Source organism: Alternaria ethzedia, assembly GCF_023757985.1.
Source record: "Alternaria ethzedia strain BMP 0044 chromosome Unknown scaffold_16, whole genome shotgun sequence".
Lineage (NCBI taxonomy): Eukaryota > Fungi > Ascomycota > Dothideomycetes > Pleosporales > Pleosporaceae > Alternaria > Alternaria ethzedia.
This window is the reverse complement of record NW_026056209.1, coordinates 323,314-338,211: the sequence shown is the minus strand read 5'-3', so window position 1 is coordinate 338,211 and position 14,898 is coordinate 323,314. Positions and strand designations below refer to the sequence as shown.

At 51.4% G+C, this 14,898-nt stretch overlaps 4 protein-coding genes and 1 non-coding gene across 5 annotated transcripts; 3 read left to right on the top strand and 2 right to left on the bottom strand.

Moving 5' to 3' along the window:
- Positions 1-602: 602 nt before the first annotated feature.
- Positions 603-674, top strand: J4E87_006634. The gene has a single exon. It is a non-coding gene; the product is annotated as a tRNA-Met (tRNA).
- A 2,356-nt stretch (positions 675-3,030) lies between these two features.
- Positions 3,031-3,405, top strand: J4E87_006633 (uncharacterized protein; the record flags this gene model as incomplete). The annotated part of the gene is made up of 1 exon (XM_049378235.1): positions 3,031-3,405. The coding sequence occupies one exon, from the start codon at positions 3,031-3,033 to the stop codon at positions 3,403-3,405; it is 375 nt and encodes a 124-aa protein (XP_049232039.1).
- Positions 3,406-3,773: 368 nt separating this feature from the next.
- J4E87_006632 (uncharacterized protein) lies at positions 3,774-4,877 on the bottom strand (the record flags this gene model as incomplete). The annotated part of the gene is made up of 3 exons (XM_049378234.1): positions 3,774-4,604; positions 4,658-4,746; positions 4,808-4,877. 3 exons carry the CDS (start codon positions 4,875-4,877, stop codon positions 3,774-3,776), a joined length of 990 nt encoding a protein of 329 aa, XP_049232038.1.
- Positions 4,878-6,776: 1,899 nt separating this feature from the next.
- On the top strand, positions 6,777-8,516 carry J4E87_006631 (uncharacterized protein; the record flags this gene model as incomplete). The annotated part of the gene is made up of 2 exons (XM_049378233.1): positions 6,777-6,865; positions 6,911-8,516. 2 exons carry the CDS (start codon positions 6,777-6,779, stop codon positions 8,514-8,516), a joined length of 1,695 nt encoding a protein of 564 aa, XP_049232037.1.
- A 3,201-nt stretch (positions 8,517-11,717) lies between these two features.
- Positions 11,718-12,323, bottom strand: J4E87_006630 (uncharacterized protein; the record flags this gene model as incomplete). Its single annotated transcript, XM_049378232.1, has 1 exon — positions 11,718-12,323. One exon carries the CDS (start codon positions 12,321-12,323, stop codon positions 11,718-11,720), a length of 606 nt encoding a protein of 201 aa, XP_049232036.1.
- Positions 12,324-14,898: the final 2,575 nt, after the last annotated feature.

The following is a 14,898-nucleotide window of genomic DNA, read 5'->3' as shown; positions in this document are numbered from 1 at the left end:
GGCGTCATGGTTGGAGTTGGAGGAGACGCGGGTGACGGAGCGGACATCTAAAGTGCGTGGGACGCGTCCAGATGTCGCGTTGGAGCGCGTTTTGCCGCTAACCGCTTTCGCTTTCGTCCCATGCAATCGATTGACTTGCCCACGATGCTTGACAGCAATTTTGTCCCGCAGCAATATAATGATCAACCACACCACGCTATCTTACTTTCAGATTTTGATGTTTGTTACGACCTGAATTTGCGGTTCGTTATTTTTTCTGTGTTCGTCTTTTCGAACACCCTGCATCTTCACAAGAGCTTCAATCTGCCCCTCGCACAATGCACTACGCTCCACATCCTTAGCGCTTTCTACGCGTACAAGACACCTGAGCAGTTAGGAAGTAAATTTTGTACTCTCCAGTGTTCGCGAGGAGTCAAATCGGAGTCATACCCCGCCCCACTTTTGTCACCTTGGTGAATGGATCAGCCCGACTTTCAACTACTCTTTTTCTATTCGACGTTGGTATATTCTGCTAACACGAGGTCAGAACGGGTTGGAATAGTAGCAGTAGCAGTGATATGTGTATTAGTTCTCAAGATTTACATCAAGCAGCAACTGCCAAAAGCTGCTTGGCGCAGCGGAAGCGCGCCGGGCTCATAACCCGGAGGACCTCGGATCGAAACCGAGAGCAGCTACATGTTGTGCATGTTTCTTTTATTTTTGCTAGACCTTTGCCCATGTAGTTGATCACCTACATCCCTAGGCCGGGTCAAGCAACCCCTTTTTGCTACCCCCTTCGTCCCTAGTCCCAATATAAACTGCTTACATCATGGTCATGATATTCAAACTTGTGTAGAGGTAAGCGTATTACTTGTGAGATTATAGGCTGTGTCTTATGCCACTGCTACGTTCTATAGCGACCTCGCTTTCTTTCGATGCAACACCTAAATTACTCTAACACGTTTCAGGAATAGGTCACTATCTGAGTCCAGGTAGGACAGGGAACTAGAAAGACAGAAGATCAAAAGGACAAATCACTTTTGACTTCTGATTCTGCTCCGACCGACTCTATCAGCACTACATCAAGTCTTGACAGTGACCCAAGTACGGCCACTATCCTCCTCCCATCCTCGCCAAACTCTCTCACACTGCACATGCCACTCCTTCTCCCCAAGCTGCCTTTCCACAAACTCAACAAGGCTCATCCTGTTACTCATCCACTCCCAGTACCCCCCTTTTATCCCTTCCTCCCCACCACAACTGGCCAACCAAGCCCCAGTCTTTGCGCCCTCGTCCGTATCCACCGCGACATACCTTTCCGTCGTCTTAAGTACCGCGAAAAGAGGATTGCTCAACCATGTCTTCCAAGAGACGGCGAATTTGCCGAAGATAGGAGTAGACGTAAACCCAGGACTGAATGCATATGCCGAACGTCTGTTATTTGGCGTGGAGTCGAAGCGGCACTGGAGGAGAGCAGCGAAGAGGACTTGGTGTGCTTTCGAGAGCGCGTATGATTGAAGGGTAGTCGCTCCTATACCAAGGTACGCCTTTGTCTCTCCCATTAGCCTTTGCATAACGCCGCCCTCATGACCAGTGGTCTTTGCTGTCACGCCTTCCAGATTTGGACGCATCAGAGCTTCTGCCGCAGCATAGTGCCCAGTACTACTCGTAAAAACGACTCTTGCCTTTTCGCTTAGATATCCTTCGAGCAAGTTCGTCATCAAGAAGCTACCCAGAAAGTTCGTAACAAGAACCACGTCGCGGCCTTTCTCATCCTTAGACCTCGAGCCTTCAGGCGGCCCCGCTATCCCAGCATTATGGCAAAGCATATCAATCTTCTTGCCCTCCTCTTTCCACCTCTCACAGAACGCACGTACACTCTCTAGATCCCCAACATCGAGTTTCCAGCAAAACACCCTTTTGCTAGCCTCGGGCCCGAGTTGCGAAACGATGGAAGCCACAGCTGCATCGCCTTTTTCGAGATTGCGGCAGGCGAGATACACGACTGCACCTTGTTTCGCTAGCGCAGTCGCGATCGAGAGACCTATGCCGCTGTTCGCGCCTGTCACTATCGCGGTTTGGCCTTGCAGATCGCGGTGGGGGAGGCGCTGAGGTGTGTAAAGGCGTGCGAAGATGATTGTAAACATGGCCTTTGCCATGGAGGTGTAGAAGCTGAGGTAATCGGATAGCGGGGCCATGTTGGGGTTTCACGAATCCAAAACTATCTTTGTGTGGTCGGAAGCTTGGGCTGATGCGAGAGCGGATCTCAGGAGGTAAATTCTGGCGCATGCTACCTGCCTTGAGTATATGTACAAGCGGAGGGCAGCACCGCCAAGGTCAGGTACCTAGGTCATGACGCGTACATTGGCTATCAGGCAGTCGTAACTTCCTGTCTAGATCACGTTGGGAGGTTCTGTACCAAGCACGATGGCTTCGCGTTGGATGGTTGAGTGATGAGACGCATGGTATGACGCATTGTGGATGGATCGTACGAGTGGAACAAGTGGGGTTGCGTTGCTGAAAACGGCTAGCTTTGCGCTCACTTCCCGTCGCTGCAAGAAGGCTGACAGCTTGGAAGATGGCTACACCAAAACAGCGAAAAGTCTCGCATCATGAGACTGTCCACAGAGCTTCACGTGCAACGTAGTGCTGCATGCGTTAATAGTTGGAAAAGCTAGGCTGTACCTTGCTCAGCCGTTGGCCAAGCGTATTGTTTGGTAGGTGCACTGGTTGAAGTCAACTGTGACTGCGTAGAAGCAACAACGCGACGGACTATGGATATTACCCGTTCACAGCTGACGATGTGCTGTCAAAATATGACGCAAAAGCGAACGGCCGTGTTGGCGCGGCGGAGTGTGAGGACACCGTTGACGTACAGTGTTTGCGTCTTGAAGAGGGGTGCATCATAGCTCGCTAATTGAAGACACGGGAATTGAGGTGTTGAGGATAAGTAAACAAAATCAGAGTGACGTTGCGAGCAAAAGGACGCGCGATAACACTCCTGATCTTCAGCTCGCCCTGGTCTCCCACTTCTTCGATACAATCGCTAAAATGACCGAGAACAAGACCCCAGAAACGCACTGCCAATTGCCACAAGCGAACACCACAGAAGCCACGTTGTGCCGAACAGACTCCGCAGCCGCAGTCAGTCCGACAGTTTCCTCCCAAGACCTCGATTCAGAGATATCTAAAGCCACACATCAAGTCCAGCTCATCGAGTTTCTCGGTGCGCATCAGCGATCTATCGAATACGCATCATATGCTATCGAACAGGCCCTTCGTGGAAAACAATCGAACCGGATGAGCAGCGAAGATGTTGCCAGGAGATGGCTTCATACTGCGAAGGAAGAGATTGAGAATTGGTCAAAGCAGACGAAGCAGATGGTAGATGAAGTGGAGGAAGCTGGCAGCACTAGGAGTAGCTAGACTTTGTGGGGCACCTTGGTACATACAAACTACCACATCTTAATAACAAGGCCGCTCCCACGATCACGCATACGCATTGCTGAAATTATACTTGTGGGACTGTGACGGAGAAGGCAATATTTGTACATGTTATAATGCTAGTAAACGTAGGCTGATTGGTTACTGCTCTTTAGCTAGATCAACAAGTATACTGTGTCGATGAAAATCGCGCGCTTTCGTAGTCTCGCATGATCCCTGAACAGCCATCTCAATGCTGACGATGAAGATGATTGCATAGCGGGTATTGCTGTCAACGAGTTGAGATGTGTCCAATGATCCATCAAACCCCTTTTGCACGGCAATTGCAACAATGATGTTTTGGTACTCTGTTATTTGTCGAGATGAGCTTGGAACATCTCAGGGTATCGATGACCTGAGACATGTGCCTTGCTAAGAGCTTCGTGAAGCTCTTCAGTCTCGGCTTCGGTAAGCTCTACGTACTTGGTGTTCTCCTGGACACGCTCCACTTTGGTAGAACCAGGAATAGGCAAAACACCCTGCTGCTGTACCCAAGCAATGGCGACTTGAGCGCTGGTCGCCCCCTTCTTTTTGGCAACTTTCTCAACAGCACCAGCTAGCTCGACGTTCTTCTCGAAGTTGCCGGGCTGGAAGCGTGGGTAGAAACGGCGGAAGTCGTCCTGAGGGAGATCATCGAGAGTCTTGAACTGTCCGGTGAGCCAGCCGCGGTCGAGGGGACTGTAGCCGACGATGGGGATGCCAAGCTCGCGGCAAGTGTCGACAACGCCTGCCTCCTCTAGAGCACCTTGAGAAAACAGACTCAGTTCAATCTCAACAGCGGCGGGAGGATGTACGGCGTGGCAACGGCGGACGGTAAGAGCGTTCACTTCGCTGAGACCATAGGAGCGAATCTTGCGCTCTTCGATCAGCTCAACAAGCGCCTTGACAGTCTTCTCGATGGGCACGTTAGGGTCAACGCGCGCGGGCTCAAAGAGATCGATCGTCTTGGTACCGCCGAGCAAGGTCAGACACTCGTCGACGGAGGCTCGAATCTCCTCCGGACTAGCGGTCGGTGACTGAGTGGCTCCATCGTAAGCGCCCTTGATGCTGAGCACGACGCGCGATGCATCTTCCGGGTACTTGGTAAAGTAGTGCTTCAGAAGCTGGAGAGAATTCGCATCTGAAGGCCCGTAGAAGGTTCCCTACGAAGATGTCAGCCGACATTTGATATCAACGTTTTTGGCGCGGGTCGTACAGCGTTCCAAAAAGTGGCACCGTTTTCCAGAGCGGCCTTCATTGGCTTGATGGCCTCGTCATGACTAATGCCACCAAAAAGCGTGAGGGCTGTGGAGATGTTGTTTAGCAACTGTGACGGCGCATTGCCTTCGTTTGAATGGCAACTCACTCATCAAACCATAGCCGATGGGACCGACAGGCTTCCCAGCGATAGTCTTAGGGGCGGACGAAAAGGACATAGTGCTTCCGTGTTGAAGATGAAGGTGAGATGTTTGTGAATTGAGATGAGATCTTTGTGCTAGACTAGTCCAGGGCAATAAGATTTATATTCTCAATGTTGCTTCAATACGCGTCAGGCACCTTCTTCACCCGATTAACCCCGCCAGGGCGGCCAAGCTGACACTGGCTGACTGTGCCGCGTCGGACATAAGATACTACCCGTAATTCCGCCCTGTATGTGAGTCTGACGTTCTCAATGACTGTAATAACGTGAGTTATCTCAATCAGCCCCGGCTACGCTGGATAACGTCTCGGCCAGTGTTTAATGCTCTCTCTGGTGCTTATTTCGTAACAGCAATTCAGTTCCTCTTCTCGGCGCGCCTGCTGGAAGGACTAGCTAGGTCCTCGCCCAACGTTGACGCGGCAAAGGTTGTAGCAAACCGAATTCGTGACAACTCCGCGGGAGCTGATTTTGGGAAGGTGATGACTATCTTTATGGTGGAGATCAGGACGTCTTTCTTCTCTTTGGCTGGAGCGGCTTTTACTGTTCTTCTGGCTTTAATAATTCCTCTGAAGGGATTGGAGTACGGAACGCTGTATTCCAATCATGCGTGTGTCTCCATATGGACGAGCAGTGGCTACAGCCGAAGCACAACGGAGTTTCGGCGGAGGGGGGAGGCGCCTTCAGCTAAGACTGGGGCCCGGCCATGGTTCGGGCGGGTCAATGTGGACAAGTTGAGAAAGCGGCTCATGATGGATAAACACATCATGCGCGTTCGTAGTCGACGGGACGATGGGGCCACGACCTTAGGACTGTGTGAAGGCGCGAAGATGGTGCACGTTGCAGCTCCATCTTTGAGCTCCTGTCGCGGTGGACTGTGCTGGCCAATCAGAACGACTTCCTCGACGCGACTGGTTACGTCATGATCTTTGCGTTAGCGCGACGAGAGAACGCGTTTCGAGCGCTCGTGCTCTCCTAATGCCTCAGTCGCTTTCCAAGATCCCATATTGCACGATGATGAGGTGCCACACCTTTGGTGGTTGGGCTGAAGAGTCGAGAGCAAGTCACAAGTATCACAAACTTGGCGCATGGCTCTTGCGCAACAGCCTGTTGCTACCTTCCGACGTCCACGAGAAGAGTCCATCGTGACTAGAGCGACGCATGCGCTACACCATGCTGTCTCCCAATTGTCTACACGACGCCAACAATGCTATCCACGACGTGTCGCTATTGCGGCTGTCATCGAAGTCTGACGTTGTTGCCGAATACCCGTCCGATCCGAACTCCCAAACGAACGGCGCCATCAGTGCGGGTCGGTGGGTATCTTCCTGTTTCAGCGCCCGCAACGGAAACGACACGATTGGACGTTCACTTCGAAGGAACCTGACAGCGGAACCCACATCCTGTCAACGCACGACAAGCCTTGGTTCAATTACGGAGTGGAACCTGCGAAATTGGGTGGCAGTCTCGATTTATTAGATGGACTTCCTCCTAGGCCGTTGTGCCATATTGCTGTGTCTGACTACGATATATCCTTCTTCCTTGTTGTTGTTCTTTTTGCTTTGCAGCTGCGCTGCGTCCTCTCATTACAATGCTTTTCAACTTCACCGACAACGCGCTAGCCGCTCGTCACATCCAAAACGATGCCGATGTCGAATATACCATCGACTATTGGGGTTATGCGGTGCGGAACTTCCCGTGCACCAATGATGCCGGGTCGTGCGAGTATCTTGATTCCGTTTACGGCAATCACCAAACATCGATGATCTTTACCTTCATTTTCTGGGCTGTCCTTGGTGCGATCCTACTTGCGATTCTCGTATCTCGACTTGTTCGACCACGGAGAAAAGATGGTGCCAGACAGAGCCTGTTGTATCGCCTCGTCAGGCTGACATCTTCAACTGTACGACGACATCTCATGCCTGAATGCTCCAAGGTATTCAGATATACTACGAGGTTGCAAGTCCTGATCCTGGCGCTGCTCTGCGTCTATCTGACAGTCTTTTCGTAAGTCAGGAAACCCTTACGGCATAACATAGCTGACGTTCAAAGGTTCACCGGGATCACCTACAAGACGTGGATTACACCCATCAAAGGCACCAACCTACACAACACCCGCAGCGGTATTGGTGGCTTTGCCGATCGCGTTGGTGCTTTCGCATTTGCTTTGACTCCCCTGACCATCGCTCTGTGTAGCCGCGACTCTATGCTCAGCATGGTCACAGGTATCCCTTATCAAAGTTTCAACTTCTTGCACCGCTGGACGGGCCGCATCATCCTTGTCCAATCTTTCGTACACGCGATCATGTGGACAATCGTTGAAGCAAAGCTTTACCAACCCCAACCAACAACGTACAGAGAATTCATCAGCCAGAAGTACATGATCTGGGGTTGTATCGCACAAGGCTTCATCACCTTCTTGTTCGTCTTCAGTCTCAGGCCGGTAATCCGCTGGACGGGTTATGAGTTCTTCCGCAAATCGCATCTCATTGTCGCTGGCCTCTATCTGGGAGCCTGCTGGGGCCACTGGGAGAAACTTTCGTGCTGGATGATTGCATCACTAGCCATCATGGGCTTCGACTTGGTCGCCCGCAGCGTCCGCACTTGGCTCATTCACACCGGATACAAGGACGGAAGTCTCGGTCTCGGTTTCCGCTCCATTCCAACAACCATGGAAACGTTCAAAGACCCAACGGGTACCATCGTGCGCATGACATTCGCTCACAGCCATAAAGCCTGGGAGATCGGCCAGCACTACTATCTGACCTTCCCCGCGCTCAACATCTGGCAATCGCATCCTTTCACCCCGGGATCTAATCCTACAAGCTCATCTCCGGTGCAGAGTCACACATACATCATCCGCGCCTGCAAAGGCGAGACCGCCAAGCTCGCTGCTCTCGCTGAACAAGCCGCCATGTGCTACCCGCGTCGCGATGCCTCCACGCCAGTCATAATGATGGGACCATACGGCAGCGCCATCACGAACGACGAGGTCTCCAACGTTCTCGCTGTCTCTGGCGGTACTGGAATTACCTATACCCTTCCCGTCATCATGCACGCATTAAGCGACGCCTCCCCTGCGCGCAACATCGAACTTGTCTGGACAGTAAGGCACCTCGAGAACCTTGCCTGGATTGCACCTGAACTCGCTTATCTGAAGTCACAACTTGATGGTGCTGGTGCTGGTCGACACTACACCGAGGACAAGCTAGAGAAGGCACCAATAGTATCGGTGGAGGCGAAGAAGCGCTTCAAGATTCGCATCTTTGTGACTCGACCTGATACGACGAAGTACCAAAGGCCATCTCATCAGCTCCACGATGACAAAGACAAAGACTTCAGTGAAGGTGGCTCATTGTCGCAAACTTCTTCCATTGACTCCATGTCTCTCGACCGCAAAGTTGAGGAGCTCAGTCGCCAATGCCCGAACTTCACTATCACATGGCTGAACAATGCACGGCCGGATATTCCCTCCTTGGTCGATACTTTCATGACCGAGACAGTCGAGAAGGGCAGGACGCAAGTCATCGGATCGGGCCCGCCTGAGCTAGGAACTCAGCTTAGGGCTGCTGTTGCGGCGAAGAACGTGCCTGGGAACGTTTGGCGGGGCGACGAGGCGAGTGATGTCGAGTGCGTCTGGGACGATCGCATGGGTTAAGACACTGGTTGAAGCCTTCTTGATTACTTTCGCTGTAGATATTTGAAGCAAAATGTGCGTACAAAGAGACACACCAGTCCCTCAACTTATTACACTTGGCCTTACTTCCACGCATTATTATCAACTGTCTGCGCACCACGCCAACCTAGGAAAAGGCTGAACAGCCTGGAGCCTACATTGGCGCTGGGTCACCGCCTTTGCAAGGTTTTGGCTTCATGTAGCCTGCAGACCTGTTCAGTTTTTTTCTTGTATGAGGTGGCACGGTCAAGACAGCTCTGCCCTCGGCCTCTCCACTGGCACATCATGCAACTCGCTCATCTGCGCCATATGTCCTTCAGATGCACCGCCATCAGCCTTCAGGGTAGGAACCTTTTCTGCTTCTGCGTGTACAAATTGCGGTTCCGATGCGGCTTTGCTCCGCTTGCGCTTGCGCAGTATGCAAAACGTTCCAAGCAGGATGAGAGTTATCCCAACGACCCCACAAACAGATCCTATCGCTATCTTCGCGCCTATGGGCAGACCAGAATTCGTGCTCTGGGGTGGCGAGGAGGACGCTGCTGCACTGGGGCTCGGTTCGCTGATAGTGAGAACTGGAGTTGAGCTGGTAGCAGCGCTAGAGGTTGACGAGGACGTAAAGAGGGTGGTACTGTATTGCGACCAGACTGTCAGCGAAAGATGTTTCATGGAAGAACTGTAGCGGTAACGGGAAAAAATGTGACTGACCTACTGATCGTCGAACTCGATGAAGATGACAAGGCTCCCGCATCTTCGATCGCAAATCGTCCGTCAAAAGTGTATGTGCAATCGTTCACGCCTGCATCGCAGATTGCCATGAAATAGTTGTCTTTGCCTGCAAGCACACCGGATGGGATCCATGTATAGCTCCCGTTGTTAAGCGTTTCACCTAGAGCTATCAGCATTCGTCCCAACACTTCTTGCGTCACTGGAGACTTGAGATCGGAGGAGTCCTACTTGTTATTAACACCGCAGTTGTATCAGCGAAGCGAAGATCAATCGACACGGGACCTGGAGTGCCATTGGACCATGAAATCAGGTACGGTTCCTCAGCTTCGATCACTTCGCCCGCTGCAGGGCTGCTCATGAAATTGTTCCCGTCACTGCACGCCACGCTGAGAAAGTAGAAAACAGCAAACAGCTGTTTGAAAGGTATCATGACTGATGCAATGATGTATCGCTAGGATGGAAGACTTCTGGTCTGCGCGTCGCGCGCCATGCCCCGGTATGTGTACCTACCTGCTAGGTGTGCGAAGCCCCCTAAAGGACCGCCATTGCCACAATGGGCAATTTCGAATTGGTGCGGCTGAGGATCGTCTGTGGGGGTGGTATTAATTTTGTTAGGCTGAACCAATACGCAGTCAGGTTGTGTAGTGCAAAGGCGCAGTGGCTGTACCTAGGCGTTCATCCTGCTGGCTCGAATTAGTATCGCGCACGGCTCAATACAGTGACTATTGGAAAGGAGCGATAGCCAATCTCATAACAAGAAGATGTTCAATTCGATTGGCTCATGTTGCATATCCAGTACGACAAGCTAGAGAATGGCATTTCGTGGCTGGTTTCAGCCTTGCGGCATGAGTTCAGCTCTTTTTGCGAGAGCACCCGGAAGCCTCTCAAAGCATTTCAGCCTCGCTTTCCCATCGCCGTTCACGCGTAACAAGATTCTCATGCCACAGCTGTTCTATTCATGTTCAAATCTTCTCTTCGCACGGTCTACAGCCTCTTCGTGTTCGGTGAAATAATCGAGTGAGCGTGTGCATCAACAACGCCAGCACACTGACGAACTTGACTTGGAAGAAGTCTTCACCAAAGGCAATTCTACAGTCCAATGAACTATAGGCGGAAAGCTGACATCGTTGGCGCAACATGTTTTGCCGCCGATAGTTCTGCTGCCAATGGTGACGGTTGTTCAGCGCGATGGCTGTACAATGGCGACTCCACCCAGTATGTATAGCCATTATATTTGTGCTTATGTAGGTGTTCGCTGGGATAGGGAGCACCCCATTCAAAGGAATACCCGAACACCCTGGAGCCTACATCAAGATGAACTCCTGCGAAGTTGGTGGCCTAACGGCGACGTAGGCTCCTGGATATCCAGTTTTTCCCTTGTGTGAGGTGGGAGGGCGCGATCGCCAACTTCGAGACGCTGAGACGTGGTATAGGCATGCTTGAGGAGTGCCGTAATGCGAGGATACATGCGAAGGATATCGAACTTGATTGACGTTAGTGGTAGACAACAATGAGTTCAGTGGGAAGACGTACCAGAAGAACGCGACCACGGATGGTATGTTGATCGAAGCTAACAGAATTCCACACATCGCCATTTGTGACTACCTTGTACAATTCTCGAGCAAGTCTGTATTGTAAATGCAGCTCAGCAGCAGGGAGTAGCAATGCGATGCAATGCCTAGAGGGTTAGTTGTGACATTACGTCCGGCGAACTTTACGACGCAGACGTTCCCAAGAGCCCCGAGGTCGCGTTCAAATCGAGTCGATGTACCAAGATAGTCTCGTTGGTAGCACCTACTATGTGGTCTGATCTGATGAGCGAGAACGTAAACTTGGAGTCTACCTAGGTAGCTTAGTTGATGCAGTGGGTGGTTGCGCGCGTCTGGCAGGAGCTCACACGCGTCCATGATGCGCGTGGGAAGGGGTTACGCTCACCATGCTCAATGGGAGCGCAAAACCAGTATTGGGGGACTCGGTGGGCAAGGATCAATAGAGTCTCTCATGATAGAGCTAATAGTGAGCTATGCATGGTATAAAAGTAGACGTAGAGAAGCTGGAGCTGCAGCCCCAGACTTGGGGTTCGGGGGTTTGCCGCTGGCTTGGCACCGACGCGTCAACATCATCCACTGCCACACGCAAGATACATGGCGGCGTCGCGGCAACTCGCCATCGACGTTTTGGCTTTGGCCCTCTGCGATATGTCACGTCTCTTCGCTCACTCTGAGAAAAGAGAACGCACAGATATCCTTTCATGAGATGCTTCAAGTAGCGTACGACGAGCAAATACAGAAACGCAGTCTATGTGCAAAAACCGAACCGCACCCCCACGAACCCAACGAACCCTCGCGATACCCTCCAGCAACGGCTGCTCCTGCGAAGTTCAATCCACATACAGACGCATCGCATGCGAGGTAGTGCATACTTTCAATAACGAGGCGAAGCTACCTAGGTACCAGGCTACTCAAGGGACATCTCTCGCTCCCACATCTCCAAGCTGTTGTTATTGTCGGACGGTTCTTCGTCGTCAAAGCACATCCACTCCTCGAATATCGCGTCAGGGTCTTCCACCATTGAATCGTCCAGATCGATTGGGATGATGTCGCCAATTGTATGCTTGTCTTCCACGTTCGTTGCTCCAGGTCCGCCACCACTATCATGAATTCCAACGACTGAAGCCCATGACGCATGGTTCTTCCTTCTGAGGTCTTCGCTGTGTTCAGACGAGTGTTGGACATTTCCCACCATATCCATATCTGAGGATGGGAGAACGACCTTGTTCATGTTATCTGTTCGATGGCGCGATGCAGTCCTTGCACCATGGGCTAGCAAAAGATCTCTTGTGTAAGCACGCTCTTCCTTGTGACGTTGCCAGTACCCGTAAAATGATCTCTCGATGATGATTATGGCAGATTGGCCGCGCTGCCAATGCCGTCCCTCAATAGTGAGATTTACATCGATTTGTGTGTGGTGGAGTAGGAGCTCTACGATGCCGATCTTTCCAGACTCACTGGCGATGTGTATTGGTGCTCGGCCGGAAGCGTCTCTACGATTGATATCCACCATTGGATGTGTAGGTTTATCGTGCGTCTGAGCATGCTCAAGTAGGAGCATTGCCAAACTGAGGTCACCAGTACGGGCAGCTCGATGCCAGAGATTGTTGCCCCGGGTTGGAAGAGACGCTGTTTCGAGTAGCCCTCTTTCCAAGATATCGACGCGCTTTCCAGACGGTTCTGTCGCGACACTCAAATTTTGGCGAATGGTATCCAGGGGGACACTTCCGTAGTCAAACAGGATTTCTACCAGACACCAGTGTGCTCCCCGGATCGCTTCGGACAATAGTGACTGTCGACTGTTCCGCACGTCGTTCCGATCAACTCGGCCATCCCCCAATAACACACTCAACGTTTTGCCATAGCCACCCTGTGCTGTCACCTGCCACAAGCTCATTCTTGAAGGACCAAAGGTTCGATTGACGTCGACGTCCTGTCGAAGTAGCAAGAGCGCTACCGCCTCTGTGTGTCCGCCGCGAACAGCACTTTGCAGTGGCGTCATCCAAAGGCCAGATGTGTCCTGGACGTCGACATCAAGTCCTCGATCGTCGAAGGCTTTGAGCATCAGCCGTATGACTCCTACATGTCCTCGGCGACATGCAAGATGTAGATATGTTTTTGTCTTTCGTGAATGCAGCCTTTTGCCATCGAGAACGATACCAGAGCATTGGAGGAGCTTTTCGACAACCTGGACATGTCCTCTCCAAACAGCAATACCCAGCGGCGATGACATCTCGTCATACACATTTAGTTCAAAATCAATGGTCGTGAATTCGAGCAAAAGGCCAACAATCTCGCTTTTCCCCTTGGCAGCGGCAAGGTAAAGAAGACTGAACTTGTCATACACGGACCTCCTAAGAGTCGCATTGACATCCAACTTCCCAGACTTCAGCAGGCATTCCAGCATCGCTTTCTGGTTCTTGTGAATAATTCGCGATATCACTGATCCTTCGCTCCCGGTCCATTGCTGGGTAATGTCGGGTAACACCAATATTGTAGCCATGTATGCTGTGTTGGTGGAATCGGCGGCGATCGCGAATAGTTTATGGCTGAACATTCCCAACATCTGTTCGTCGCAGGATTCCCACGCGGTCTCGAAGAGTTGGATTTGGCTTGTCTGGATTGTCGCGCATAGCACATGTTTGGTGATGTCGACTCTTCTTTGCACAAGGATATTGAATGCGGAAGTGCAGCGAGCTAAGATCGCTTCGTGTAGAGGTGTTCTTCCCTATTAAGCTGTTAGCCTGAATAATAAGATGTCTTAGAACTGCGTTAGCAAAGCATAGTAAGGGAGCTACATACTAGTAATAAGTTAGCAAGATATCTTAAGAGCTACTCGTAGCGGCTACTTCACCCTTGCTGTTTACAATATCCGATCGCGCTCCCGACTCGATGAGAAGACAAATCATGCCGGTCTGGTCGGCTTTGGCGGCGCAATGTAAAGCGGTGGAACCGTCATCAGCTTGCTTCGAGATGTCGACGCCTGACTGCTGCATAGCTTGTACAAGTCCAAGATTACCTGCCGACGCTGCCTGCATCAACGTGCAGGTACTTGCTATGGGCAGATATCTTTGATCATCGCCGAGCGTACCAAGTGAAATTGACGTCGAGAGACCATGCGGCTTTCCCCGCCGACGGCCTGGTTCAGCCTTACCAAGGCCAGCAAAGGTTTGCGGGTGAGTCTTGCGAACATGTTGACGAATATTGTCTTTGCGAGAAGCTCTGAACACGCAGCTCGCTACGATGCATGGATATCGGGCTACGCCGAGTCGATGGCGTGCCTGCACATGTCTGGTGAGATCGGAACGCAGAGCAAAGCCTTTTATGCATTCTTCGCATTGGAAAGGCTTTGTATGAGTTTTGAGATGTTGACTAGTGCTTGTCAGCAGCCAATAGAAGAGGATCGACTACCTAGGTAATGAGCTTACTTGTAGCGGCCTAAGGTGTCGAAACGTTTGACGCATTGATTGCAACCGAAGAGCTCACTCGAGTCCATAATGCTTGCTTCGTCGTAGCTGCTAGGTAAGCGACACCGTATACAATGAAAGAACTAAACAGATGTACTGAGGTGCTGCTGTATACATCAGTATAAAAGTTCACGTTAACAAAATCTTTAGGTAATGTAGCCTTCTAAGAGGTGGGTGCTCAGGTTTTCTTTTCTACAAGGAGACGGAAGGCTATACTCTTGAAAGTGGCTTCGTGATGGTGTCTAGGGCGAGGCTGAAGTCTGCACAGGCGGTAATTCGTCCAATTACGCAGCGGCGAGCAGCCCCTTTTGCAACACCACTACACCATTGGTCGCCCATCTTCTCACTCACCGTCTGCCAGGTGTTTTCCGTACTCTTCCTCTATGTCTTCCTGACTCTTTCAACCTCCATTCTTTTCTTACCCTTGAAACATCCATTCATCCACCGCCGCCGACTCCTCGAACGAGCTACAGAGCATCGCTCGTGCGCGCATCTATCTAAACGGTGATACGATACCGTTCACGACAAAGACATCCAAACCCACGATACTACGCGACATGAACATATTCGACGCCGAAATGGAACCTTTCAACTTAGACGGAAGAACCGACCACTGCTGGC